Consider the following 26,928-nt stretch of genomic DNA (forward strand, 5'->3'; position numbering starts at 1 on the left):
TCAGGTGGCCCGCCCTGCACGCTCGCGGGTCCCCTCGCTTTGCCCCGCCTCTGCTCGCTAAGCCCCGCCTTCGCTCGCTAAGCCCCGCCCCGCGTCGCTAAGCCCCGCCCCGCGGGTTTGCAAGCGCGCCTGCGCCCTCCAGCGAGTCTCATGCAAAGGATTCTGGGGTTGGTAGTCCGCACTCCTCCTGTCGCCCGCAGTGACTTAAAACCGAAATAAAAACAATGTAAGCGAAGCGACACTGAATGCCACACGAACTGAGTAAGGCCCAGGTTCTGGGAAGTGGCGCAAGCTTGTCGTTTTCAAACCAGGGGCGCCAGCTTCGGGGCAGGCGCTGCGCAGACAGCTGCATGGGGTCCTCGGCTGGGCGGGGCTTGTTCGCGGTGGCTTGTGGCTCCTTCCTGCCTCGCTTCTCTCTTTCGCTCAGGCCCGTGGCGCCGGCAGGATGGGTGAGCTGGCGGCGGCCGGGCCGGGGGGGTGGGAGTGGGGGGTCGCCGGCCGAACTCGGGGGTCGGGGGTCGGGGGTCAGGGGCCGGGCGCCGGCGCGCAGGGACAGGGCGGCGAGGAGGACGCTGCCGGACGGCCCGACGGGGAAGGCCAGGGGGCGCCGGCCCGCGAGCCCACGGCCCGGAGCGGGAGGGCCCATGCGGCGCCCAGGCCGCGCCGCCGCTGACGGGCGCTGGGCCGCGGGAGCTGGGCCGCGGGAGCTGCGCCGGGGCTCGGCGCCTGGGAGGGCGCGTCCATGCGGGCGTCCGCGTGCGCGCCTCGGTTGGGTCCGGGAGCCTGAGGGCCGCGCCACGTGCTGAGGCGGCGCGCGAGGGCCTTTGGGCTGCCGCCGGGCGAGGCGCGGGTGCTCGGAGACGTGAGGCGTGACCGCGGCGTACGGACCGACTAACCGGGGCTTCGCTCGCAGGCAAGTGTCGCGGCCTCCGTACCGCCCGGAAGCTCCGCAGCCACCGGCGGGACCAGAAGTGGCATGATAAGCAGTACAAGAAGGCCCACCTGGGCACGGCGCTGAAGGCCAACCCCTTCGGGGGCGCTTCCCACGCGAAGGGAATCGTGCTGGAGAAGGTGTAAGTGGGGGCGCAGGGTCCTCGCGGTGCGTCCGCGGTGCGGGAGCTCCCCCGGCGAGGCGAGGCGAGGCGAGCCGCGCGGCCGGCGCCCCACGGGGTCGGAAGCCGCCTGAGGTGGGGGGAGGCGGCAACGGAGGGCCGTCCCGAGCGCTTCCGACGTGCGCACGGCCCCCAGCCGTCGGTCCTCGCCTCTGCGACCAGCCTTGGCATCTTTCTATCCGGGGAAATTAAGGTAAGTTTCTGGCGGGAGGTTACGGTTTCCTGGCGGTCGGGTTTTGAATCCAGGCTCGACAGCTTTGTTTCTCCGTGCGTGTTTGTTGTTTTGCATCTGGTCAAGGGGCCGGAGGTCTTGTCCCTGATGTGCTGGACTGAGGAGAAGCTTGGTCGCTGTCACGGGACTTGGCCGATTTAGGAGCAGACTGAAAAGGTGGAACCCGTAGGGTTTCTAGGAAAGGCCGCTCACGGTGCTGTGCCGCTTGTGTTCCAGGGGGGTTGAAGCCAAACAGCCAAATTCTGCCATCAGGAAGTGCGTCCGCGTCCAGCTGATCAAGAACGGCAAAAAGATCACAGCCTTTGTACCCAATGATGGTTGTTTGAACTTTATTGAGGTAAGTATTTCAGTTTCTGGTATCTGTTCCTGAGAGCCTGTTTTTTCCCACTTTTTTATATGACGAATGGGTATTTTTAGCGATTGTCAATGATACCGGCAGTAAACTGTTGATTTTATTCCAGGAAAATGATGAGGTTCTGGTGGCTGGATTTGGTCGTAAAGGTCATGCTGTCGGTGACATTCCTGGAGTTCGCTTTAAAGTGGTCAAAGTAGCCAATGTCTCTCTCCTGGCCTTGTACAAAGGCAAGAAGGAAAGACCAAGATCATAAGTTTTGGTGGTAAAAACAGGACAATAAATTTTCATATACCAGAAACGTTTTGTGTCTTATTTTCCTTAACTGCAGAGGTGACGGTGTGTGCTTAACCATTTCAGGAGACTGGGATTCATAGTTTTTCTTCTCTTCGTGGAATAAACAAATCCACAGCTAATAAATCCAGAATAAATGCACAGTATCCCTGTGTAGAGGGCTTTTGGAGCTCACTGTACTTAAAGGAAGAATTGTGCTGGGAAACCATGCCAATGTGCATCCTGTGATCATCTCCTGGGGACCCAGTATGGTAAATAGCACCCTCAGGTTGCTCCCTGTTTGGGGGTTCAAGTATCTAAAGGTTCACGATCCATGTTGTATTTGTGTTTATGACAAGAAAGGCACTGGGTGACTGAGTGGATACAAGTCAATGGATGTGTGTACACCAGGCAAATTAGACCTGGAAGAAAAACTTGGGGGTGTTCAGCTATAGAAAAGATGAACCTAGATGCTCTTTGTCCTGACCTTGTCAGCAACCGATATATTTTGACCTTGGGGTTTATTTCACATCACAAAGTGTAAGTAATGAGTTAGAAATGCTCAAGAAGTGTTAATAGCTTGGCAATTGTTGGAAGCTGGGTGTTGGGTGCAGGAGGCAAGTTCTTTTTCATTCTTATTCCAGTATAGTTACGATATGTCAGCATTAGGGTGTACAACACAGTGCTACAATTCCATGTATCCCTTGGTGCTCATCCTGACAAGTGTCCTTAATCCCACCACTTACTTTAACTTCCCCCCCACCCACTTCCTCTGGTAACGATCAGTTCGTTCTCTATATAATGACTCTTGGTATTGTCCATAAGTTGTCTCAAAATTTCCATAGGACAAAAAATGGTAAAATCTCATGACTAAAATGAAACTAGCTTTCTTGAATCCCATCAGAGGACTGCTGCTGGCAGTGGGTTAACTTCATCTCTGATCAAAGCATAATGTTAGGTTATGTGTAGGACCTTGGAGAATAGAAATGCTTTGGCTTTCCATTGCCCATAAGACCAAGACCATGAACCTTTCCACAGCACAGGAGATGTGTGTTGTGTTTTGTCTGATGCTTGCCTGTTCAATAATGCCCTCTCCCTTGCTAAAATTTGCATTCGCCATGCAGCTTCAGGAAGTCCCTCATGCTACCTGCTGCTTCTCCCATCTCAGACCACTGATCCCCAAACCTCAAATTGTGTTTATGCTTGCTTCGAATGATTGACTTGTCTTTCCACAACATTGGAAAGTGGCTGTTTTTTCAAAGACTGAAATACAAAGTTTGGTATATAACATTGTATAAATTCAAGAGCTACATGTTAATTTGATACATTTATGTATGGTAGTGAGACAGGCTGCCCTTGGTTTCTATTCCAGTGCTTACTAGAGCATGTAGTTGCACAGGTATTAGTTATGTCCTTCTCGAAGGCTGACCAGATGCTTTTGGATGGATATAACTGACCCAACCCAGGAGACCTCTGGGTCCTACCCACCTGGCCTGAACCACAAGAGGCCACCAAGGATCACAGTTCCATCCCCACAGTCAGCACTGGGTCAGCCATGGTACAGGGAGCGAGGAGGTGCTGCCTGGCCTTGCAGGAGGGAAGAGGCAGGGGCAGGGCTAGAAGATGGTGGAAGGGATACCCACCCACACCTCTACAGTGTGTCATTTACTGCTCTGATGAGATCTCAGCCGAACCTGTAGAGACACACCTGGGAGTTAAGATACCTTGTGACAGTGGCTCGCACTTGTCTGCTGGGTGCACCCTGGACACCTGTAGCTAAGAGACTGACAGATGGACACCTAAATCCACCTCCGATGCCTCAAACCCCAAAGTTCTTGAAACTGATCTGTCTCCTTATGCCTCATTCTGCCTCCTGTGTATTCCTCTTACCCATTCCCCCCCACCTTGTGACTGATGCTGTCCCTTCTTGGGTCCAGCATGAAGTGTGTGTCCAGCCCTGTGCTGTGCCTGACTGCATGGAGGCTGTAGGGTGAGAGAAATGAGACACTAACCATGGGTGCAAAATTTAAGCAAAGTCCCAGCAGATTTTTCCTATAGAAACAAAAGCTAATTCTAAAATTTTTATCAAAAGGCAAAGGAACTAGAGTAAATACTGAAAATGAAGAATAAAGGGTGAAGGAACCACAAAACTTGATTTTATGATTTATAGCTACAGTAATCAAGACGGTGTGGTATTGAAGGGGGGTAGAGACATCAAAAAAATATAAACAGACCTACATAGGTAAGAACTGATTTTTGACAAAGGTACAAAAGCAGTTTAATGGAGGAAGGATAGAGGACAGTTTTTACAATAAAGAGTATGGACTTCAGTTTGCTAAAAGAATGGACCTCAACCTAAATCTCACACCTTATACAGAAATTAACAAAATGGATCATATATCTGCATGTAAAATGTAAAGCTATAAAATTGATAGAAGCAAGCAGAATATCTTCATGACTTCGGTGAAGAGCTCTTGGTACACCAAAAGTACATTACACACACACACAAAAGAAAGCATACATTGGACTTTTTCAAAATTTTACTCTGAAAAGTCTTAGAATGAAAATATAAATCACAGACTGGACAAAAATATTTGCAAATCATATATCCAACAACAAACTTCTAATCTCAAAAGTAAGGAAACAAATGGTCCTGTTACAAAACATGAATTTCCAATTTCCTTTGTTTCATTCTAGTAAGATGTCTGGTGGCAGGATTTAGTCATAATGGTCATGGCTATGGAAAACACCTGGAGTCCGTTTCAAGGTTGTCCAAATAGCTAACGTTTCTTTGATGGCTTTGCATAGTCAAGAAAAGAGACTAAGGTCATAAATATCACATTACTATAAAATTTTCATGAACGGTGGCTTGTATAATCTTTATTTTAACGTATAAAATCTGTTTAAATGGACCATTCAAGTATTAGCTCCCATTTCTTAGGACATTATAGTTGGGGGATTTTCTTAGGTTGTACTGAGCATTCTTAGTTTCTAGCACAATTGCTGTCCATATTATTTGGTAAAGTGATGTTATGTTAGTATGTGAAGAAGATACATGGATTTTAAACCTTATTATCATAATAATGTGACCATAGGAGTTCTAGACCAAAGCATTAAAACATTAAAATTGTATGTTTTAAGCATAAATTGTCTCATAGGAGAAAGTCGTTTTTAGAGTGACACATTTGAAGGGATTCATGAGGGGATCCCTGGGTGGCTCAGCGGTTTAGCGCCTGCCTTTGGCCCAGGGCGCAATCCTGGAGTCCCAGGATCAAGTCCCACGTCAGGCTCCCAGCATGGAGCCTGCTTCTTTCTCTCTCTCTCTCATAAATAAATAAATAGATAAATCGTTAAAAAAAAAAAAAAATGAAGGGATTCATGAGCCACAGATAACATTTCCAAATATGCACATGCACAGTCGTCACCTCATTCAGGTTGTTACGCCTTTAATATATGGTGTATATCTTCAAAAACGAGGGGGCCCCTCACACACGGAATATTGGAACTTCAGCCAGACCTGATGAGCACCATCAAAATCCCTTAACATAATTCTTCCCAGACAATCTGAAGCTTTCAAATAGCAATTCCAGTGCCAAGGAGAGCTGCTCTTCAGGAGGGAGAAGAGGAAATCACGGCCCCAGATCACCCCTTCACATCTTCCAGAAAAATACTTTCCACAGGTCCTTACCAGTGATCTTGATTATTTGTGGTAATAAGTTATTGACATGAATTCTGTTCTTTATTCACAATGAGTTTTGTTTTGTTTTGTCGTTTTTGTTTTTTTTTTTAAGTCTAGCTTTCTAAAATCTTTTTTGCTTTGGTTAATTAGAAACAGAACAGGGGTCAAGTTACCTGGTTGGGCTAAAAGTGTAGGACATATTGAACATGCCCAAATTTTCAAAAAAAGGGTAGATGCTAATGAAAATATTATGCTTCCTTACCTCTTTTACCAATCAGCTAATGCTTAAATCTACACAATAGTGGGGAAAGCAAGGCACATTTTAAATAGTATTTCATTTCAATCACAGCTGAGAACAGTTGAGAGAAACATTACTTATTGAAACATACCATTAACACCTTTGGAAACAGTGACATGAAATAGGTTGTTTTGTCATATCTTTTTTTTCCCCCATCAGCTTTGTGACTTTATCCAGACTTAAAAGTCTTTATACCTTTTCCTATATAATTTGACAGGTGCTCTGGTTTGTGTGTATTGGCAGGTAAGTAGGACCACTTTCCCCCTCTTTAGGTTCCCAGTAGGTTCCATTTTTTTTCCCAATCTTTTTATTTTTTAAAGATTTTCTTTCTTTATTCATGAGAGATAGAAAGAGGCAGAGACATAGGCAGAGGGAGAAGCAGGCTCCCTAGGGGGAGCCCAATACGGGACTCGATCCCAGGACCCCAGGATCACACCCTGAGCCAAAGGCAGACGCTCAACTGCTGAGCCACCCAGGCGTCCTTGACCAAGATTCTTGATCTAGGATTTGTCTCTTAGATTTTAAATAGTCTAGGGACCTCCTGCGACTGTATGCAGAATTTCCTTCCCCCCCCCCCCAACACACACACTTTTTTAGAGAGAGGCTGCATATGTGTGCACACCTGGGGGGCAGGGACAGTGAGAGGCAGACAGAGAGGGGGAGAGACAATCTTAAACAGGCTCCACACCCAGCACGGAGCCTGAGATGGGGCTTGATCTCACAACCCTGAGATCATGACAAGGTGAAATCAAGAGTAGGATGCTTAACCAACTGAGTACCCAGGTGCCCCATGTATGCAGAATTTTCTGATATATATCAGCGATATGTGTGTGCGCGCATAAACACTTCCACATATATGGCACACACATTTTTCTGAAAATAGGTTCTATATATTTTCAGACTTTTAAAGGGGTCCCTTCACAAGAAACTAGACATTGTTTAAATCTATAAAACTAGATTTGGCCACATATTACCTAACTGTCCATTTTAATCACAGCTGAGAAGAGTCACAAGAAGTTGTCTATGGTTTAACATCATTTAAGAGATGTCTCCAATGTGGTGAAGATCTGTGGATGGATCATCCAGTCTGCAGCACCTGCAAAATGTACATTTCACATTCTACTTTGATGTCAGCTGGAACAGAGGGCCATTTTAGAAGAAAGTTGCCCCATGTCACTGGCAAAGGTATAATCAGAAAGAGGGTGCAAAGCTCCACCTCAGGGGTTGAAGCAAGTGGAGGACCAGAACTCAAATGTTTTAACATCTAAGACTGGAGTAAAACTTGTCAGAATAGATCAAATGAAAAATGTTTAGCATGCACCTGTAAAAACAAATGACATAATGTCTGCAATTTTCTTTAAAATATTTATGCAAATATAAAGTTAAGGCTAAATGAAGCAAACATGGCAAAAATCTTGGTAATTACGGATTCTGATGTATAAGTATGTGAGTTCATTATATTATTTTCTTTACCTTTGAGTACATATAAGATTTTCCATAACATTTTTTTATATTACATACATATCCTAATTGTTTAACTCTATGCTTTCTGGTTTTACCAGAACCAACGTATGGACGGTCAGCTCTGATAGGAAAAAAACGAAGATTTTTTGGGGCAATAAAATGGACAATAAAGAATCTGGAAAAACAACCCCAGCAGCACTGAGAAATGCATAGCATATTGAGAAGAAACAAAGCTGGGAGTCCATGCACATTTTAGCAGGACATGAAGAGAAAAATGATCGATTCTGTAATAAAAGCAAAGGAAAACAAAATTATTTTCAGAGAGTTTAGGAAATGGTAAAATACAGAATACTTCTGGGATATAAATCAGTATAGCCTTACTGGTGAACAGTTTAGGGACATGAATCAAAAGCCTTAAGACACTCCGTATCCTTTGATCAGTTCATTCCCTTAGTAACAGTATAACCTAAAGAAACCAAATGTAAGCAACTGTTCCTGCACACATTTCTCACTTCCATTCTGAAAGCGCTCTGAGGAAGGGGCTGTGTCTACCTTGCCACACAGGAGGTTAAATGCTCAATGAATGTATATTAATTAAACAGTGAGGAATTAGAAACAACCTAAAAGTCCAACAATAGGATTATTTGGGACATTTTTTAAAAAGATTTTATTTATTTATTCATGAAAGACACAGAGAAAGGCAGAGACACAACACAGGCAGAGGGAGAAGCAGGCTCCATGCAGGGAGCCCGACGCGGAACTCGATCTCGGGACCTCAGGCTCACACCCTGGGCTGAAGGCAGACGCTCAACCGCTGAGCCACCCAAGGATCCCAAGGGACATTTTGATATAGAAGATTACTAGTCATTTTAAGTTGTTTTTTCAAAGAGCCACATGACATGGGAGAATGTTGCCAATATAATATTAAATGCAAAAAATCATAATGTAAAACCATATATGGAATGATCCTAATTAAATATATATTTAAACTAGTATGAAGAAATACATCAAAAGTTAACTGCAGTTATCCATGGGTGATTTACACTTAAGCACATTTAAAATTTTCTCCTTCAAGTGTTTCTGTGGCTTCCAAGTTATCTATGAGGACTAAAATCTTTTCTAAAAGTGAATTTTAGGGACACCTGGATGGCTCGGCAGTTGAGCATCTGCCTTCAGCCCATGGTATGGTCCAGGGATTGGTCCCATCCGCATCGGGCTCCCTGCATAGAGCCTGCCTCTCTCTGTGTCTCTCATGAATAAATTAAAAAAAATCTTTTTTGTTTTTAAAGTGAATTTTGGTTTCACAGTCTACAGCTAGGTAAGTGTAGCATTACAAAAAGCCAACATCTTTGCCTTCCTCTAATGCAAGTTCCCACTCTCCACTCTCTGAGGTGGCCTCTCTTACAAATTGTGTGTGTCCTAGGTCATGTTTAATGTTTCTACATACATATACTGCATATGTACTCTAGAAAATGTGTGGTATTGGTGTACTTTTTATATAAATAGTGTTAAGTTGCATGCATATTTATCATCAAGTTTCTGTTTTCTGTTTTAACTCAACAACCTATTTATGAGAGCTGCCTGTGTGGGGGGACTGGATGGAGTCATTCCCCTGAACTGCCGTAGAGCATCACATCTGAGTTAGCCATTTCTCTGTTAATAAGCAGGTACGGGCCTGGCTGTTCTCTCTGAATCTATTAAAGAAAACGATGGAGGAGACCACATCCCACTTCTCGGCTGGTGTCAGGAAAAGAAATCATCTCAAAGGAAAGAGTGGGCCACAGTTCCCAAAAGAGGAAACCACGTCCAGTTCCTGGTGCCGGCAGAAAGCCCAGCAGAGCCTTCCCCTGTGCTCAGGAGTCAGCCACATAAACATACATTCTGCCGAGATGGAGTATTAGCATGTGCCGGGCACCATGCTAAAGATGAAGATCTCGCACACGTGTGCAAGTCACGATGCACGAAAGGTGGCAGAGGCACTGACCTGTGATCTCCAGGTTAACCTATCAGGATATGCTTACTTAACATTTTTGCCTCAGGTTTAACAGTGATGTCTGGGTATTTGAAAACCTTCAAAGTAACCCAAGAAATCATAATGCAGCCACAGGTTTTATTTACTCTCGTGTAAAGTATATTTCAGTGTAGGAAAAAATGTGAGTTTCCAGTTTGTTTTTAATAATTTACAAATGGGACATGGTGAGCTCTAAAATCACTTTCAGTTTTCACAGTACTTGCAATAAGGCGCTTTTACCACTAGGTGATGCTATTGACAACACAAAAGGTAAAAGCAAAGCCTGGAGTAGGGCTTGACAACACTACAGCGTTTAAGAATAAAAACGTGAAAGCACTTTTACAGACAAGTCCTATAAAAAGACCTATGTGCATAATTAAGTATCTCAGTTGCCATGGGCACACCGGTAGTTCAGTACTGCCTATATCCTTCCAGAATAACCTTCAGCAACTTACTGGTCAGCAGTAGAAGGGGCAATCCAAGGGTCCTAGAGTTGGAAGGGAGCTTATTTATCCATCAGTTTTCAAATCCCTGTTCCCTGAAGTTAGAAATATATTTACATCACCACTTAGCATGCATGCATGCAAATACGCACACACCCATATAGATTTTATATGTATGAAACCAAAGTCGTCTCAGAAAACAGTAATATCCTTACCATGTGCTTTTTTTCTCATGTATTTGTAAAATAATAGAACATACACATATTGTTCTCTGCCCCCCAGTTCCCGGTACAGAGCTCCTAAAATCCTTATAATTTCCCACATAATAAGAGCATGGGAGGAGCATCTCTTCCAATATCTGGCCTTTGATTCTGGTTCCTGACACAGAGTTCCTAAATCCCTTGGAATTTCCTAGATGACAGGAGTGTCTTTTGTTCTAAGGAGGTGACTTTTGGTGACTTTGGTGGGTTCTTGGATAGTTTCAGGATGGGGGCTGATCACCAGATAGATCTAGCTCTGATTAGAAGCTTGGGACTTTCAGGCCTATCCTCCATCCTCTGGGAGCGGGGGGTGGGCAGCTAGAAGTAGAGTTAGTGACCATGCATGCCTATGTAACGACACGTCCATCAAATCACCAAAGTATGAGGTCCAGAGAGCTTCCAGGCTGGTGAACACATCCATGTGTCAGGAGGGTGCTGCACCCAACTCCATGGGGACAGAAGCTCTTATGCCTGCCCTATGTAGCTCTTCATTTGGGTATTCATCTGTATTCTTTATCATATCCTTTGTTATTTAATGAAGTGGTAAACATAAGGGTTTACCTAAATACTATGAGCCATTCTAGCAAATTGTTGAACCCAGTGAGGGGGTCATGGTAATCCTGGTTTATAGTCAGTCAGAAATACAGGTGACCACCTGGGACTGGTGACTAGAGTCTTAAAGTCAGGCAGTCTGGTGGGACTGAAGTCTTAAGTTACAGGATTTGATCCTCACTCCATACTGATAGTGTCAGAACTGAACTGAATTGTAGGGCCCCAGCTGGTACTGCAGGATTGTTTGTTGTGTGAAAACCCACACATCTAGAGTCAGAAGTGTTGTGAGTGTAGTAGTATGAGAGTAAAGAAAAGAAGACACACAGGGAATGTTTTCCAAGACATTTTCTATTTCATATATATATATATGTCATAAACTAATAACTGGATTTTATTTGATCTCACACACTTCTTTCCATTTAATACAGTAGGAAAGAGAGGCTGAGAGAGGTGGGGTGACTTGCCCCAAGTACCACAGCGAGGACTCAGGGTTTTCAGGACACTGGCAGGTTTTGTTTTGGAAGGCTCTGGGCAAAAATTGAAAAATGTCCTTGGCACACTCCCAACCCTTTCTGTGCTCCTACTTCTACAGCCTGTGGGCCAGAACCCGCTGGTGAAAAAACTGACAAAGTGTAGATGTGATTAGTTATATGCAACTGTCATTTTAAAAATATAGGATCTTTCTAAAATGCAAACGTGATCACTTTACCTCCTCTACTTAAATTACCCCAGTGGCTCTTTCTGGTTTTCTGGCCAAATACAAATTCTCAGTGTGGCAATAAATCTCATCCAGGCCTGGCCCCGGTCCTGCTAGCCAACCTCACTCTTTATCACTTCCCATGCATTTTCAAGGACTTTCCTGCATTCTTGACCTGGTTAAATCCTAAGTTTTTCATACTCCACTCACATTCCTCTTCTACAACCTTCTCGGGCCCTTGCTTTGCACGTCTTTGCCACAGCACACATCGTCTGTCCCTGAATCTTCTAGTCTGTCTTTTCCACTGGCCTGTGGTTCTTAAGAGCCAGGGTCATGTCTTTCCACTTGTCATACCTGGCAGCTAGCCTAGGGCTCAGTATATAAGAGGAACTTAATAGGTATCTGCTGGAGTAAATATCTGCATATTCTTACTCTCACATTTTAATGGGGGGGGGGGCGGCAACCCAACTCACTGGAATATCAGCTCTCTGAATTATGTAAGAGCTGGTTTTAACAATGCAGACCTCCATTTTCTCATATCTTGAGAGTATGACTAACTGTATCTATCTCAGGAAAAATGGATGCAAAAGCCCAGTTTCAACTTCCTTTTTTTTCTCTTCATTCTAATACAACTGTGTTAGGAGGATGTTTTTTAGCCTTCAAAGTGTAGGCTAGTACCAAATGATCAAAACAGCCTCTGGTCACCCACTCAAATCCCCAGACTGAGAGCCTTCCCTGGATCCCATACGAGAGGCAGACAGCAACTCTTCTGTGCGCGCCGCCTTGCAACATACCCCCAAAAAGTGGGTCAGTGAGTTACTTACTACCCATCATTAAGGAGGGGAAGAAATTAAGAGTGAAAGGAAGACAATTAAATGCCAATGTGACCGAGTATAGTAAGTAATGAAAGGCCAAGTTGACCAGTGGGGGCTGTGGTGGTCAGAGATGGCTTTGTAAGAGTGAATTATATAGATTAGGTGAGAATTGAGTAGAGAGATAAAGAAGGAAGCATATCCTTCCTATCCACAGTCAGATAAGGATGTGAGCAGAGAAGACTTGCCTGATCAGAGGCCCATTTGTGTTGGGAGGAGTCGGGCCTGAAATGAGGTGGAAGGGGGAAGGCATGCTGGCACTGGGCAGGACAGGGGCCAATTATCCCTTATCATCCTTGTCCCATGTGGCATTGTGTTGGTCATGAAGCTCATTCCGGTTGACTTACCATTTTGATCTCCTCCCTGCTCTTCTTGTTAGGTAAGTGAGATGAATATTAATGGACTTTTTAAACACAGAAAAATGGTAAAAGATCTGGGTGGCTCAGTTGGTTAAGCGACTGCCTTCAGCTCAGGTCATGATCTCAGGGTCCTGGGATGGAGCCCTGCAGCTTCATAGTTGGGCTTCCTGTTCTGTGAGGAGTCTGCTTCTCCTTCTCCCTCTGCCCTTCCCCCTGCCCATGCACACACATGCTCTCCCCCCCCACCCCCCCGTCTCTCAAATAAATACACTCTTAAAAAAAAAAGAAATGGTAAAAGACTAAAGAAGATTAGGAAAATTAGCCCAAATCACACAGCTAGCAGCTAGCCAAAACTCACAGTCTAGATCTCTACACTTCTATTTCACAGACCCAAGAATTGTAGCTGCTCTCACAAATCACATAACTGAGGACCAAAGAGGTGAAGGGTTTTCCAAGGCTACAGAAAAGCAGAGTTTAGGATATTGGCTGGTAGCAGCTTTACCCAGCTTTAATTCTGATTGAAGGAGTTTTGCATTATATTAACTAGAGAAGAAACCCAGAGGGGAAAATCCTCATATTGCAGAGAAAGAACTGTTACTTCGACAAAACTAAATATTTTCTAATGTTTTACAACTGTTGGGATAACAGTCTGTTAGATAGCTGCATTCTTAAACATGGAAATTTTTATCAACTAAAAATTAAAAGTTTTTTTTAAGTGAAAAATATTCTGAAAAGAAATTGAGCTGCCTGAAGAGAGGGATCTATCTGGGGAGGGAGGTCTCTACAACCTTCAAGAGCTTTGCAGAACTTTTTCTTGCCACTGAAGAATTTTAAGGTCTCCATCAATCAGAGAAAAAAAAAATTAACTTAAAAACACCACCACCGGGATCCCTGGGTGGCGCAGCGGTTTGGCGCCTGCCTTTGGCCCAGGGCGCGATTCCTGGAGACCCGGGATCGAATCCCACGTAGGGCTCCCGGTGCACGGAGCCCACTTCTCCCTCTGCCTGTGTCTCTGCCTCTCTCTCTCTGATAGTGATAGTCTGTGTGACTATCATAAATAAAAATTTTTTTAAAAAGTTATAAAAAACAAAACAAAACACCACCACCAACACCAAAACAAAAAACCTACACACTGTCCCTACAGTGACTACTATCATCGCAGAATCTGTTAGCAAAGGATAACTATTATTTCCAGACGAGTATATCATCCAGATGACACATTATTATAATTTATTTAGTTTTTTTTTTACCCCAGAAATGACATGGTCTGAGAAATGACTTGCTGAGAAATCTGTGTTTACATTAGGGAGAGTGGGGGTGGGGGGAAAATCCCTGCAGAAGTTGAAAAGATGTTAAGTGGTAAATACCAAAATGCCCAGCAAGCATGTAAGCAGGCTCTCATCCCAGCATGAATATGTGCAGCTCAGCATTTTAAAATTTACTTTTAGCTTTTCTAGCAGTTTGAATTAACCCATTCTCTACTTCTGCTCCCTGTGTGAGAGCCCAGCCCTGAACCTACAGACTAAAAGTGTGGGCTCAGTCTTCAGCGATTGGCCAGCAGATAATCCCCTCACCCTGACTGCTTCCTCCGAATGGGCTGCCTCGTGAACAAATGTCTCCTGGATGTTCTTAACAACCAGGAGGCCCAGGGCAATGCCCAGACAAACGTTAGGAAGGAAGTCCAGCTATTTGGAGCTCTACACAGAATTGGAAAAGGCCTGTTGGGAGACCAAACCAATTCAGATAAATGCCACACTAAATGTCTGTACATCCAGACCAGAGGTTCTCCAGAAGCAATTATGTCAAAACCACCCCAGATAAGCTGTTTTAGGAGATGGACCCCAGCATCTGCAATCATAAAAGATCCTCAGGTGACCCTAAAGTACATCCCTCTTCACAGACACTAATCTAGATTCTCTAAAGAGGCAATTACATTTTTGTCTTAATTTCAGCCCCTGGCAAGATAAAATGAAAAACAAAGCAAGCAACTCCAAACCAAAAATTCTTCCAGATTAGGGTTTCAGCATATCAGTTACTGCAGACATTTGCTTCCAATGGAAAAATAAATCCATGTCGAAATCTTGGTGAGTTGAACTACTGCGCGTTATTTGTCCGATTAATCAGGCAGGGCTGGCCAGGTACAGTTCTGGTGTTCTTCACGCCTCAATTTCTAGGTTCTTTGGCTCAATAGAAGAAAGTGAAGAACAAGAACAAAAGCCAAGAGAATAAAAGAGGGTTACCTGAACAGTACAGACTTATTTCAAGAATAACAATCCTGAAGTAAAGTCATCCACTCCTGCAAATGGGTTTGCATTATTAGTGCAAAGTCCAATATGCTTCCTCAATGCTTGGTCACTGGTTGGTTGGAAACTTAAACAAACGGTCCATATTCAGCCTATTAAAGATGAAAGAAGACTTAATATTTGATGGGGCCAGTAGGGCCCCCAAGTGCAAGAGAGACAACAGGATCTTTATAATAGCAAAACATGCAGCGCAGACTTCCCTTTTACCTCGGTCAATTCACATTCCCTTCATCCTGAGAAGCTGTTCTGGCATAACTCAGAGGTAGGTTTAGCCCAACAACTGGCCCTACAACACTCAGCCATGATGTGATGTAGTTGACACTCCTAGGAAACAAGTGAAAATACAGGCAATTCTAATGTTTCATTGAGGTGGAGGAGGAGTAGAAAATCATTAACAACAGAAGAGAAGAACTGTCTTCGAAGACATGTGCCCACCATGTGGAATCCCAGCATTTCCAAGTGTCAGCTCCATTGCCTGACACGGACTTGAGATCCAAGGAGACTGAGGTAGCGAAAGGGGGAGTTAAAGGGCGTTGAGGCTCCTAACTCCTCTTGATGATTCCAATTTTACACTTAAAATTTATAGCATTGGCTAAGGTAGTGGAGTGTGGTGGTTAAGAGCACGGCTCTAGAGGCAAAAACGCCCGGGTTAAAACCCCAGTTCTACCACTTAGAACTAGTTGTGTGAACTTGGCCAAGTCATTTAACCTCCCTGTGCTTTAGCTTTCTCCTCTGTAAACTGGGTAAAATAATGGAACTTAGCTTATGGGGTGTTATAAAAATCCAATGTCATTAATTATCTAAAATACTTAGAACAGTGCCTAGCACACAGGAAAAATCAATAAATGTTAGCCATTACTATTATTACAAAAAATATTTCTTTTTTAGCTTAGCTTTTAGAGTCACATAAAAAGATTTACACTTTTAAAATAAGAGTAAAAGCCAATGTATCTTGATGGTGTTTCTTACCTATTGATTTTTCGAGAATTCTTTAACACAGGAGTCATGAATTCATTCGTCTTGCAGGGATGAAGTACAAAAAAGGGTTGTCCAAGTATTGGATGCTCCTGTAAGAATCAGAGTTGGTCCCGGAGTGCCAGTGTGAATTACTTCGAAAAAGTTAAAACACACAATCTGGTTTGTTAAAATAAAAGTTTGTTTTAAATTCCAAGTTACTAAATTAAGAGACAGATCAATTTCGGTTTTGAAATATAATTCATAATCCAAACATGAGAACAAGCTGGAGGAGTCATGGATTAATACAGCCTTACAATCAAGTGCAAGGGGCACGAGGTTTTGTTTACACACTACGAACTATAGATACATTTTCAGTTCTAACTCTTTGTCAACTAGTGTATCTCTTCAGCTGAGAATCATTCTCCAGTTTTTCCTCAAGGATGTCTGTGAAGCTCGGACGCCTGACCATCGGAACAACACACTTCATTCACCTCTTTGTAAGAGGACCAAAATCTTCCACACATTTTTCTACACGAACTTTGCCAACAAGTTGCCTGTTTCAAGCCTGAGTGTGGCGCCAGCAGGCTCACGGGGTAGAATGGCGGGGGGGAGCAGGAGCACGGCTGGCATTATTTAAATCGCTGTCCTTCTGTCTGTCCATCTCTCTGAGTTTCTTTGTTCATCTGGGTTGTTTTTCTTTTTTTTAAGATTTTATTATTTATTTGAGAGACAGAGACGGGGAGTGAGAGAGAGGATGAATGAGGAGGAGGGACAGAAGCAGGCTCCCCGCTGAGCAGGGCCCGCTGATGAGGAGGGGGAGGAGGGGGGACTCAACCCCAGGACCCTGGGATCACACCCCAAGCTGAGGGCAGACCTTTAACTGAGCCACCCACGTGCCCCTGTTTACCTGCTTTGATCATTTGGTCTTTCTCAGGCTCATAGGGCCATCTCTGTAAGTGAGAAGCCCATTCGATGGGAAGGGCGAGCAGGAGAGAACATGGGCAGAGGGAGAAGCGGGCTCCCCGCTGAGCGGCGGCGCTGACGCCAGGCCCCGGATCACGCGGAGCCGGAGCCGCAGGCAGACGCTTAAGCAATTTAGCCACCAGGCGCCCTCCGCGGCCTTAATGAGAGAATGGCCACAGGGCAGTGCTGGTCAGGCTGCTGCCAGGGCGGGAGATGCACCTCATTTGGCAAACAACGGGGAGCCCCGGGAGGTTTCTATGCAGTGCGTGACCTAGCATGAACTGTACCAAAACAAAAACAGTTATTATTATTATTTTTAAATACTTTATTTTTCTCACGAGAGACACAGAGGGAGAGGCAGAGACATAGGCATGGGGAGGAGCAGGCTCCTTGCTGGGAGCCTGAAGCAGGACTCCATCCCAGGACCCTGGGAGCCAAAGGCAGGCGCTTAACCACTGAGCCACCCAGGCGTCCCCTAAAACAATTATTGGACAATAAATTTATTGACTGTTAACATCGTGGATTCGCCATTATGCCAAAGACTGCAACCTCAAATATTGTTATGGTTTAAATGTTTGCGTCCCCCAAATTCGTACGTTGAAATCCTAATATTAGCCCAGTGTGATGGTATCACAGGAGGTGGGGCCTTTGGGAGGTGATCAGGTCATGAGGGTAGAGCCTCGTGTTTGAGATTTAGGACTTTATAAGAGAGACCCCCAAACGCTAGCTTACCCCTCTCTGCCACGTGAGGACACAAGAAGTGTGCGACCTGAAAGAGGGCCCTCGGGAGAACAGCCTGGTACCCTGATCTCAGACCTCAGAATTGTGAGAAATAAACGACTGTTGTCTATAAACTACCCAATCTGTGGGAGTTTGTTACGGCTGCCCAAGCAATCTAAGACAAATATCTACAAAAACGGCGCAGGTGACCTGAAGTAAGGAAGTCAGTTCAATACACCAGCAGGTGAAAGGGACTGTGGGCAAATGGAGAGTGCTCCCAGCCAAGGCTATGCTTGCTACTCTGCTCCAGCCAACTGTGCCATGTGGGAATGCAGGTTCAGTGTGCCAGGTCCTTCCCATTTGTCAAAATAGCCTAGGAATCCAGATTTTTATGTAAAACCTCCTAAATTTAAATTTTGGCACTTAAAAAAAAATCATAGAATGGGCCAAATAAAACAAGCCTGTTGGCTGGATTTGGACGAGGGGCCTAGCTTCTTCTCTTGGCTGCTTCTCCTTTTCTCAGCCAGTCCAAGGAGAAGCTGAACTCAGAGCATCCCTGGAAAGAATTACGTGTGGTTGTTGCTGATAACTCTACCCTCCAACCCCAAAACACTCACGTCTGTGTGCATGTGTACAAACCTACTCACAGGAAATTAGAGGCACCTCCACTGTGTATTGGAGACACTGAGTGTGGAGATTTGCGGGTGCAAATCTGTGCTGAGGGTTCAGGTATCCGCTGGGTGTGGGTGGGTGTATGTCTCCCAAGTGTCACCTGTAGAGTCTGCTCAGGGGCCTGACTCTTAGCGCAGAGCCTGAGCTCCCTTCATTCCTGCTCTTTCTCTACTGTTCCCTCCCATCCCTAAGCAGACCCTGGGGTCACAGCCCAAATGTGTTTGCTTGAAGCAAGTCCTCCTGTCCAGCTTGATTGTGGCTCCCCTTGCCTGCCTTCAACTAGTATTTATTAATTCAACACTTATCTATTGATCATCTCTTACGTGTCTGCCAGGAACAGTTCTGGATATAGTAACAGAGATCACTATATCTCAAAGATAAAGCCCCTGATCCCATGGAACCTATGTGCCAGTACAGGAAGTAGCCAATAAATACACAAAACAAATAAAGAAATAAGATAATCCAAATAATAGTAAGTGCCATGAATAACATAAAAAGGGTCCCTTGATTTTGAGAGTATTTGGAACCCAAAAACTCCTTGTTGTTGTTAAATAAATCCCTTAAGGATGTTGTTAATCATGACCACTCTTCTAGCAATGTGTCAGAAGCACCCATAATCACTTCCACGGTTAAACTGTGGATGGCCAACTCCCAATGCTTTCTCAAATGTAACAGCTTCTCTCAGTGGTGGCAAATTAACCAAACCATTAATTACTTTTCAAATACAGATAGAAAATTAATTTTTAAAATATCCCCACATCCTTGTTTCTAAATATATAAGACTACTGAATACAGGTCTTGAGTTATCACGCATATAATAGTGATTATACAATGTAGAAAAGTAAAAGGTTTCCCCGATGTGATTAGAATTCACATATTCTCTCATTCACTCACTTGGCAAATATTAAGTCTTCTTGTCTGATAATTTTGTAATGATTTAACACTAACTGAAGGCAAAAGGATCCATAGTTTTGAAATGTGGCCAGGGGTGCCTGGGGAGCTCGGTCAGTTAAGCATCTGCCTTCGGCTCAGGTCATGATCCCGGGGTCCTGGGATGGAGCCCCTCATCATCATGGTCATCGGGCCCCCTGCTCAGCGGAGGGCCTGCTTCTCCCTCTCCCTCTGCTGTTCCCAGCTTGTCCTCTCTCTCTCTCTCTCTCTAGTAAATAAAAAAAAACTTTAAGTCAATAAATAAATAAGCAAAATAAATGTAGTTAATCTTAGGGATACCTTAATGCTGCAGGAGTGCGAGAACTCAAAGTTAGCCTTGTGACCTGAGCCAATACCTGAGCCAATCAATTTATATTCAGAGCAAGGTGGAGAATTTACAAATAATTTGAGGCACCTGATCAGTGTAGACAATCAATCTGGATAGTACTTTCCAAAAGCCCTTTTCTGCAATGGAGATTTTTTAAGGCTCGTGCGATCAGGAAAGATTATCCGTGGTTTCCACTTTCTCCCTGAGACAGCCAGAATCAGAGATGAAAGCCGTCTTTCATTTTTAGTTTAGGAATTATGTGCTGGAGTTCAAAAAAAAAAATCTAAAATCCTACACCTTATTTGTTTAACATACCATTTTCAGAAATGGAAGAACATCAAAACTGTCAGGATCTTTTTAGTGACATTTCTTAGATCAATTCAGAAGGTAAATTTGTGTGAAAGTGCTACCATCTGCTGTCAGTACTAATGAACTGATGCAAATCTGCACCGAGAAAAATGTCAGTGTGGAAATACATGCAGCCAATGAACTGTGTTAGGCTTACAACTCAATAAACACTTCTACTGGAACAAAGTTCTGCTAAATGGTTTTCCGTGAAAATAGAAATGATGGGTCAGATTTCTATCTCTGTAACTCCAGAGGAGTTATATAGGCACATTCTCCTATGAAATTTAATTTAGCAATGGTTAAATGTCTCATAAAATAAGTCTGACATGAATGCTGTGAATTGGTTTCAGAACTATTAGATATGACTATCACAAGGAAATGATAATACTGCACCTTCATTCTTACATCTAATAAAGAGGATGAATTTCTTGGTTCGTTTCTTAATTTTCCTGGCTCTACAGGAGGGCACAAATATAATTTCACATACTAAGCTTTCAGCCAGTTTCATATTCCAGACTGATCAAATTTGCCTTCCACTCGGGGCACATTCCTTAGAAATGGAGAGGGATATTTCCCTAAGCCTGCTTCCTCAAACAGGGAAAGGAAAAAGGCTATTGAACATCTACAGTATGAGACACTGTACAAGTGCTCTGCATGGGGTCATCTACCCAAATAATTCTTTGAGGAAGGCTTCCTTTTTGCCACTTTGGAGAACAGGTTCAAAAGGGTTATGCTTAAAGGCCCCCATGTAGTGAGGGGTGACGCAGCTCCCAGGTCCAGGCTTACACCGCACCTCCTCACCCCACTGACCAGAGGTGGCATCAAGGACGTTTAATCCTTTCTAGTCTATCTTTTAAAAAATCTATTTATTTTTATTTCAAAATAATGTATTTTCATAAAAAGTAGAAGGGCAATACAAAGAGAGAGCTCAGAAAATACAGAGAAGAATGAAGAGTAAAAGCAAGATAACCTAGAATTGCCCGATTCAGATTGAATCACTATTTGGTGAACTTCAAACTTTTGCAGGTTAGTCTTCTATTGCTTTTTACTCACTGAAGAGAGTTATTTATCGAGTGCCTACTGCATGCCACTCCCTGCCATATGTTTTTTGTTAGTGTTCTTGAAGTTTCTTTGTCTTCTGTCTTATGGATTTCTGTTACTTAATTTTATTTTTGCCCTACATATAATTTTGTTTGGATTTATTTTGTTGTTCTTAATTTTTAAATGTTCCATGGGTGTTTAAGAATATGTATAAAGAATATCTAGGGACACCTGGCTCAGTCAGCTAAGCATCTGCCTTCAGCTCAGGTCATGATCCCAGGGTCCTGAGATCGAGCCCCACATCCGGGTCCCTGCTCATGGAGGAGCCTGCTTCTTCCTCTCCCCCCAAATTGTGCTATTTTAGTTGCTAACTCTGTCTCCCTCCCTCCCTCTCTCTCAAATAAATAAATAAAATCTTAAAAAAAAAAAAAAGAATATGTAATCACGAGGTGTTGGCTAGAGTGCTTCCCAGGTGTCACTAGATCAAGCTAGGTCATCGTGTTGTCCACAGTTTCTAGATTCCTATCCACCTGATCCATGAATTTCTAAAAGAAGCTTAAATCTCCTCTATAGGAGCTGGTTTGTCCATTTCTGTTTGTAGTTTGTCGATTCTTGCTCTATATATCCTGAAGCTGCTTTATTTAAATGCAAATATTTTCCTAAGGAATGAACCTTTAATACAAAGTGATCATATTTATCTCTGATCATGCTTTCTGCCCCCCAAAAAGGACTTTAGACAAAAATATAGCTGCACCAGCCTTCTATTTACCTTATGCATTTAAAAGAATTATTTGCCTTTCAATGTGTATCCTCATGTTTGATATGTTTCCTATAAAAATAACACTGGCTGATTTTTAAGAAATCCATCTTTATAATCAATCTCCTAAATGGAGTGTTTACTTCACTTACAGGCTTTATGATTACTGATATCATTTACTTTAATTTTTTCCATCTTATTTTAGACTTTTATTTTGAGAGAGAGAAAAGACAGCGTGTGTGTGCGCAGAGGGGTGGAGGGTGGGGAGGAGCAGAGGGAGAGGCAGAGAAACTGACGCAGACTCCACGCCTAGTGCAGAGCCAGATGCAGGGGTCCATCTCATGACCATGACTCATGACCTGAGCCAAAATCAAGAGTCAGATGCTTAACTGACTGAGCCACCCAGGTGCCCCTTATTTTAGACATTTTCCTTTATCTTTAATGTTTCTTTTGCTTTTCATTTTTCCTTCTCTGTTGCTTTCCTTTGGATTGAGTGTAAGCTCAAGATTTTTCTCATTGTTTTCTCTCTTTCTTTTAATTTGAAGTTATCTCATAAACTTTAAGTAAATGTTTTACTTAATAAAATATAGTTACTCAGTATATTTGTTTTTTCCTAAATATAAGTACTCTGGGATGTTTTACTCTGATCACTCCATCCTGATTTCTGTACTACTGTTGTCCAGTATTTCAGTTGTGTCTTTTGTTTTTTAATCCCATAAATGAACTATTATTAAGGTTTTGAACCCAGTGTTTGAGATTTACTCACATTTGACTTTTGCTTCCCATTTTTTCCCTGTAACTCAGAAATTCACTCTGGGGTCATTTTCTTTATCACTGAAGTATGTCCCTCAAAACGCCCCTTACTATAGATCTGTAGGTAGTAAATGTCTCATATTGGGTTTTTTTTAAAGATTTTATTTATTATTTATTCATGAGAGACACACGAGAGAGGCAGAGACATAGGCAGAGGGAGAAGTAGGCTCCCTGCGGGGAGCCTGACGCAGGACTCCATCCCAGGACTCCCAGATAATGACCTGAGCCAAAGGCAGATGCTCAACCACTGAGCCACCTAGGTGCCCCAATGTCTCATACTGATAATGCTTTATCTTGCCCTTATTTTGGAAAAATAAGTTTTTGTAGGTATAAAATTTTAGTTTACAATTATATTCCCTCAGGACTTTGAATATATTATCCCATTTTTCTCCTGGTCTCCTTTTTTTTTCCTGTTTGGAAGCGAACTATCAGGTCTAATTGTCACTAGTTTTAAGATTTTCTCTTTCTCTTTGGTGTTTTACTATATACACGTATGGATTCCTTTTCATTTATCTTGCTTGGAGTCACTGAACTTCCTGAATCTGAGTATCAGAGTCCTTTCAACAATCCTGGAAAATTCTCAGTTATCAGCTATTTAAATATTCATTCTGTTTCATTCCCTCAAGTTCCTCCTTCTGGAGTTCCTATTAGACATGTATTTGTCGTCTTCTCTCCCTAGCATCTCTTAACCTGTTATATTTACCATGTTTCTCTCAATTTTTGGTACAATGTGTATAATTTCTTTAGAGTCTTTTTCTAACACATTAATGCTTCTTTATATTTGCTTTTTAGGCCTTCTAATTAGATTCTTTCCTTTCTAAAAGTTCTACTTGATTGTTTATTAAATTTGATAGTCTCTTCTTCCTGTATTATACGTCAATATTTTCTTCCATTTTAATAATTATAGTCAACATATTTATTTTGTATTTTTGCACCAAAAATTTTAACATATGAATTTAAGCATCTGATACTACAGTTTGTTGCTTTTGCTAGCTCTCACTTTTAGTGACTTGTTATAAGTTCTATACTTTTGAAATGGTGACCTATTAGGAGAACTATAAATACAGTAATTCTTTGAGGCCTAGGATTACAAGTGCATTCTTCCAGAGCAGTTTACATATGTTTTTTTCTGATGCCTAGGGGTGGGGAGGGAAAAAGAGGAATTCCAACTCCATACTCAAATGGTCAGGAATTTTCTGGGTCTACATCTTTTACTCTTTTTATATGCTTTTTGCAGAGGAAGACAGAAAGGGTCAAAGGGGTAAGAGGGAAAAAATTAACATATAGAGAATGATAGGGAGGCATGCTATTTTCGACAAGTTGGTGAGAATAGGCTTCTTCACAGAGGTAACATTTGAGCAGAAAGTTGACCAAGTAAAGAGCAAGCCCTGTTAACTCTTTGGGAAATGAGTATTTTCAGCTTGGGAAAAACAAGCGCAAAGACCTTCAGATCCCACGGAGGGACAGTGCTTGGAGTGTTCGAAAAATAGTATGAAGATGAATATGGCCAGGTGATGAAGGGCAACAATGGCAACAGTAAGAATGGAGAGGTAAACAAAAGGCAAGATCATGTAAGGCCTTATAAGGCATGGAAAAGATTTGGAGTTTTTTCCTGAGTGTGATGGGGAGACTTTGGGTAGATTTTGAAGAAAGTGACATATTCTGATTTACGTTTAAAATACTAGTCTTGATATTGTAGAAGCAGAAGCAGAAGAGCAGCGATGAGGTGGTGTGGCTCAGATGCGATGGTGGCCTGTACTAGATGCTAGTAGTGTGGGTGGGGGAGAATGGTCAGTTCAAGGTTTATTTTGAAAGTAGAGCCAACAAGGTTTACTAAAGGACTCAATATACTGTATGAGAAAAAAGAAAAAGCCAAGGATGACTCCCAAGTTGAAATGTCTGTTCCTGTTTTGACTATTTGTCCAATGAGGTTTTGCAGGGGTTTTCTTATTAATGTGTATTAGCTCTTTTGTACCTTTTGAGGACACTAATTCTTTTCATTCACTCAACCATCACTGTGACTCATGCACTGGTTAAAACGTGAGTAATGTAGTGTAGATAAACAACACCAGCTCCCATAAAAGATGCTGAAATAGTCAAAATACTTTAAATTTCTAGATTGTTCATTGTCTTTAAGTTTTGTTTGTGATGATTTACACGTGGAATGTAATATTAGAAAATGAAATCTATATTGTTCCTTTTATTTCTTTTATCATTTTAATGTTTACAAATCCTATTCTGAATTAGAAAACTAGATATTTACTTGTATTTATGTACAGTTTACCATTAAACTACTTACTGTTCTCCAAACACACTATTTTTCTTACCTCCAAACCTTTGCACACGAGGTTCTGTCTGGGAGACCCTCCCACCCTTCTCACCTACTAATGCCCATTTCTCTCCTACAGATCTCAGCTTTCCTTTAGCCAGTCCTGCATCAGGTCCCTCCCTCTGTATTTCCACTGCACCTCCTGCTCAAGCCTACTGTTTAACTCCACACCATTCTGCACAGGGAATTGACTCTTTATAGGAGTCTTCTGTTACTATACTGTAATTCCTTGAGGGCAGAGGAAGTATTCTGATTACTATTTTAATCTCAGCATCCATAACAGTGCCTTTCACCTAATAGGCACTCAGTAAATACTAGTGGAATTACTGCAGAGACGAATACATGCTACTGTGCCCAAGGACATTATTGGCACATGCAGCCTGTTCTATAAAGGGGGACATTCGTGTGCAATGCACCAGTGGCCCCTGATGCCACTGTGGGGATGTTAAAGGAAAAGAAACATTTTCTGCCATTGTTACAAAACCAGGGGCAGCACATTCTGTACATTTATTATGAGTCTCCAGATAAGATTAGAATCTCAGTATCTGTTTTCCCAAATATTTCTTCCAAAGTGCATCTAAGAACAAAGGAGAGGGTCTAAAGGCATAGTTAGGAATAACTCTCCATGTAAAAACTTGTATCAACTAGGGTGCCTGGGTGGCTCAGTCAGTTGAGTGGCTGACTCTTGATTTTGGCTTAGGTCATGGTCTCAGAGTCCTGGGATCAAGCCTTGTGTCACGTCAGGCTCTGTGCTCAGCGGGAGTCTGCTTCAGGATTCTCTCTCTTCCGCTGCCCCTCCCTCTGCTCACTCTCTCTCTCTCAAATAAATAAATGGATCTTTAAAAAAAAAAAACAATTATGCCAACCACGCAATATATTCTAAAATCAATCTATTGGCTTCCATAAAAAATAATATCCTATAACACTACCAAAAAAATTGATGTACCATGCATGATACATATTTTATTTTAAGGTTCACTTATTTATTCATGAAAGACACAGAGAAAGAGAGGAAAAGACACAGGCAGAGGGAGAAGCAGGCTCCTTGCAGGGCGCCTGACGCGGGACTCGATCCTGGATCCTGGGATCACACCCTGAGCTGAAGGCAGACGCTCAACCACTGAGCCACCCAGGCATCCATGATACATATTTTAATTCTCTGAGTTGGCCTACCACCACTACACCACAGTATCCCCCTGACACGTGTTAGCCAGACTAAGAAACTAAGAAACACTACTAAAATATATGAAATATATAACAAACTCACGAATTTCTACTTAACTCACTCCTATATTCATGCGTTTTTCACAAATGCATTCAATAAATATCACTGAGTACCTATTGTGGGTAAGACTCCATGCTAAACATTCATCCACCTATCCTTCTATCCACCTATTCATTTACTCAAAGCAATATTTATGGAGCACAATTCTGTATGCCGGGCACTGTTCTGGGCACTGGAGATATAAGCATACTCAAGATAGAAGCAAAATCTGCTCTCATGGAGTTTATAGTCTAGTTTTAGATCCTAGAAAGATATAAAATAACATCTCATTATCTCCACTCCTGAGGTTTACAGTCCAGCTGCACCCCCAATACTAAAAGTCCTGGTCTGCATCTCTAGGAGAGAGAATTCCAATAAGTCTTTCACCACTCACTCCCTTCCACTTAGGATTTCTAAAGAGAATGGAAAGAGAAGTCTCTAGGGAGAATTGAAATGTCATTTGGCCTGATGGTGGGGGGTGAGTAAGTAGTAGGACTCATGAGCAGAAACCAGAAAAGCTGGCAGAAAGACACCCTCTATGGGAGTGATTTTTCTTTCATCATTTGGAGAAGAGACACGAAGAGGCTTCCCACTTCAGAGAGGACTGTAGGGATCTCAGTGGCACTGGGAGAGAATGAGATGTTCCCCCACTGTGAGATGGAGGGTATCCTGAGGACAGCCTGCAGGTGCTGGAGGCCAAAGATGGGCTCACCAATAAATGAGAGGCAACCCAGGCCTGAGGACCCATGGATGAAAAGATTCTTTGTTCTCATGGTAAGATCCTGATGCCTCCTCAACTACTATTTTCACCCTACAACCCTAATGCTTGTTGTACTGTGAGGGGTTTCCATAACAGTGTGTTGAGTGCAGTGCAGTTGGAAACACCAGACTGTACATGG

General features: G+C 42.9%; 2 protein-coding genes across 18 annotated transcripts in view; one reads left to right on the forward strand and one right to left on the reverse strand.

Moving 5' to 3' along the window:
- Positions 1-220: 220 nt before the first annotated feature.
- Positions 221-1,997, forward strand: RPS23 (ribosomal protein S23). Its single transcript, XM_072793294.1, has 4 exons — positions 221-449; positions 914-1,073; positions 1,561-1,681; positions 1,806-1,997. The coding sequence occupies exons 1-4, from the start codon at positions 446-448 to the stop codon at positions 1,950-1,952; spliced, it is 432 nt and encodes a 143-aa protein (XP_072649395.1). The 5' UTR covers positions 221-445; the 3' UTR covers positions 1,953-1,997.
- Positions 1,998-4,491: 2,494 nt separating this feature from the next.
- ATG10 (autophagy related 10) overlaps positions 4,492-26,928 on the reverse strand; it is a 223,133-nt gene continuing 200,696 nt past the window's right edge. For 11 of the 17 annotated variants that reach the window (XM_072793250.1, XM_072793197.1, XM_072793181.1 and 8 more), the window contains 2 exons: positions 15,877-15,974; positions 15,115-15,231 (listed from right to left, as the gene is read on the reverse strand). In XM_072793250.1, coding sequence (XP_072649351.1) covers positions 15,919-15,974 — 56 coding nt within the window. In that variant the 3' untranslated portion in view covers positions 15,115-15,231; positions 15,877-15,918. Of the gene's footprint in view, positions 9,960-11,006; positions 15,000-15,114; positions 15,232-15,876; positions 15,975-26,928 lie in introns of those variants that run through there. The other 6 variants (XM_072793207.1, XM_072793281.1, XR_012015115.1 and 3 more) reach the window with 5 other exon arrangements.

Source organism: Canis lupus, chromosome 2 (assembly GCF_048164855.1).
Source record: "Canis lupus baileyi chromosome 2, mCanLup2.hap1, whole genome shotgun sequence".
Lineage (NCBI taxonomy): Eukaryota > Metazoa > Chordata > Mammalia > Carnivora > Canidae > Canis > Canis lupus.

Coding starts and splice junctions, on each gene's coding strand:
- RPS23 (XM_072793294.1), top strand. Junction 1,074..1,560: donor GGAATCGTGCTGGAGAAGGT/GTAAGTGGGGGC, acceptor CTTGTGTTCCAG/GGGGGTTGAAGCCAAACAGC. Junction 1,682..1,805: donor GTTGTTTGAACTTTATTGAG/GTAAGTATTTCA, acceptor ATTTTATTCCAG/GAAAATGATGAGGTTCTGGT.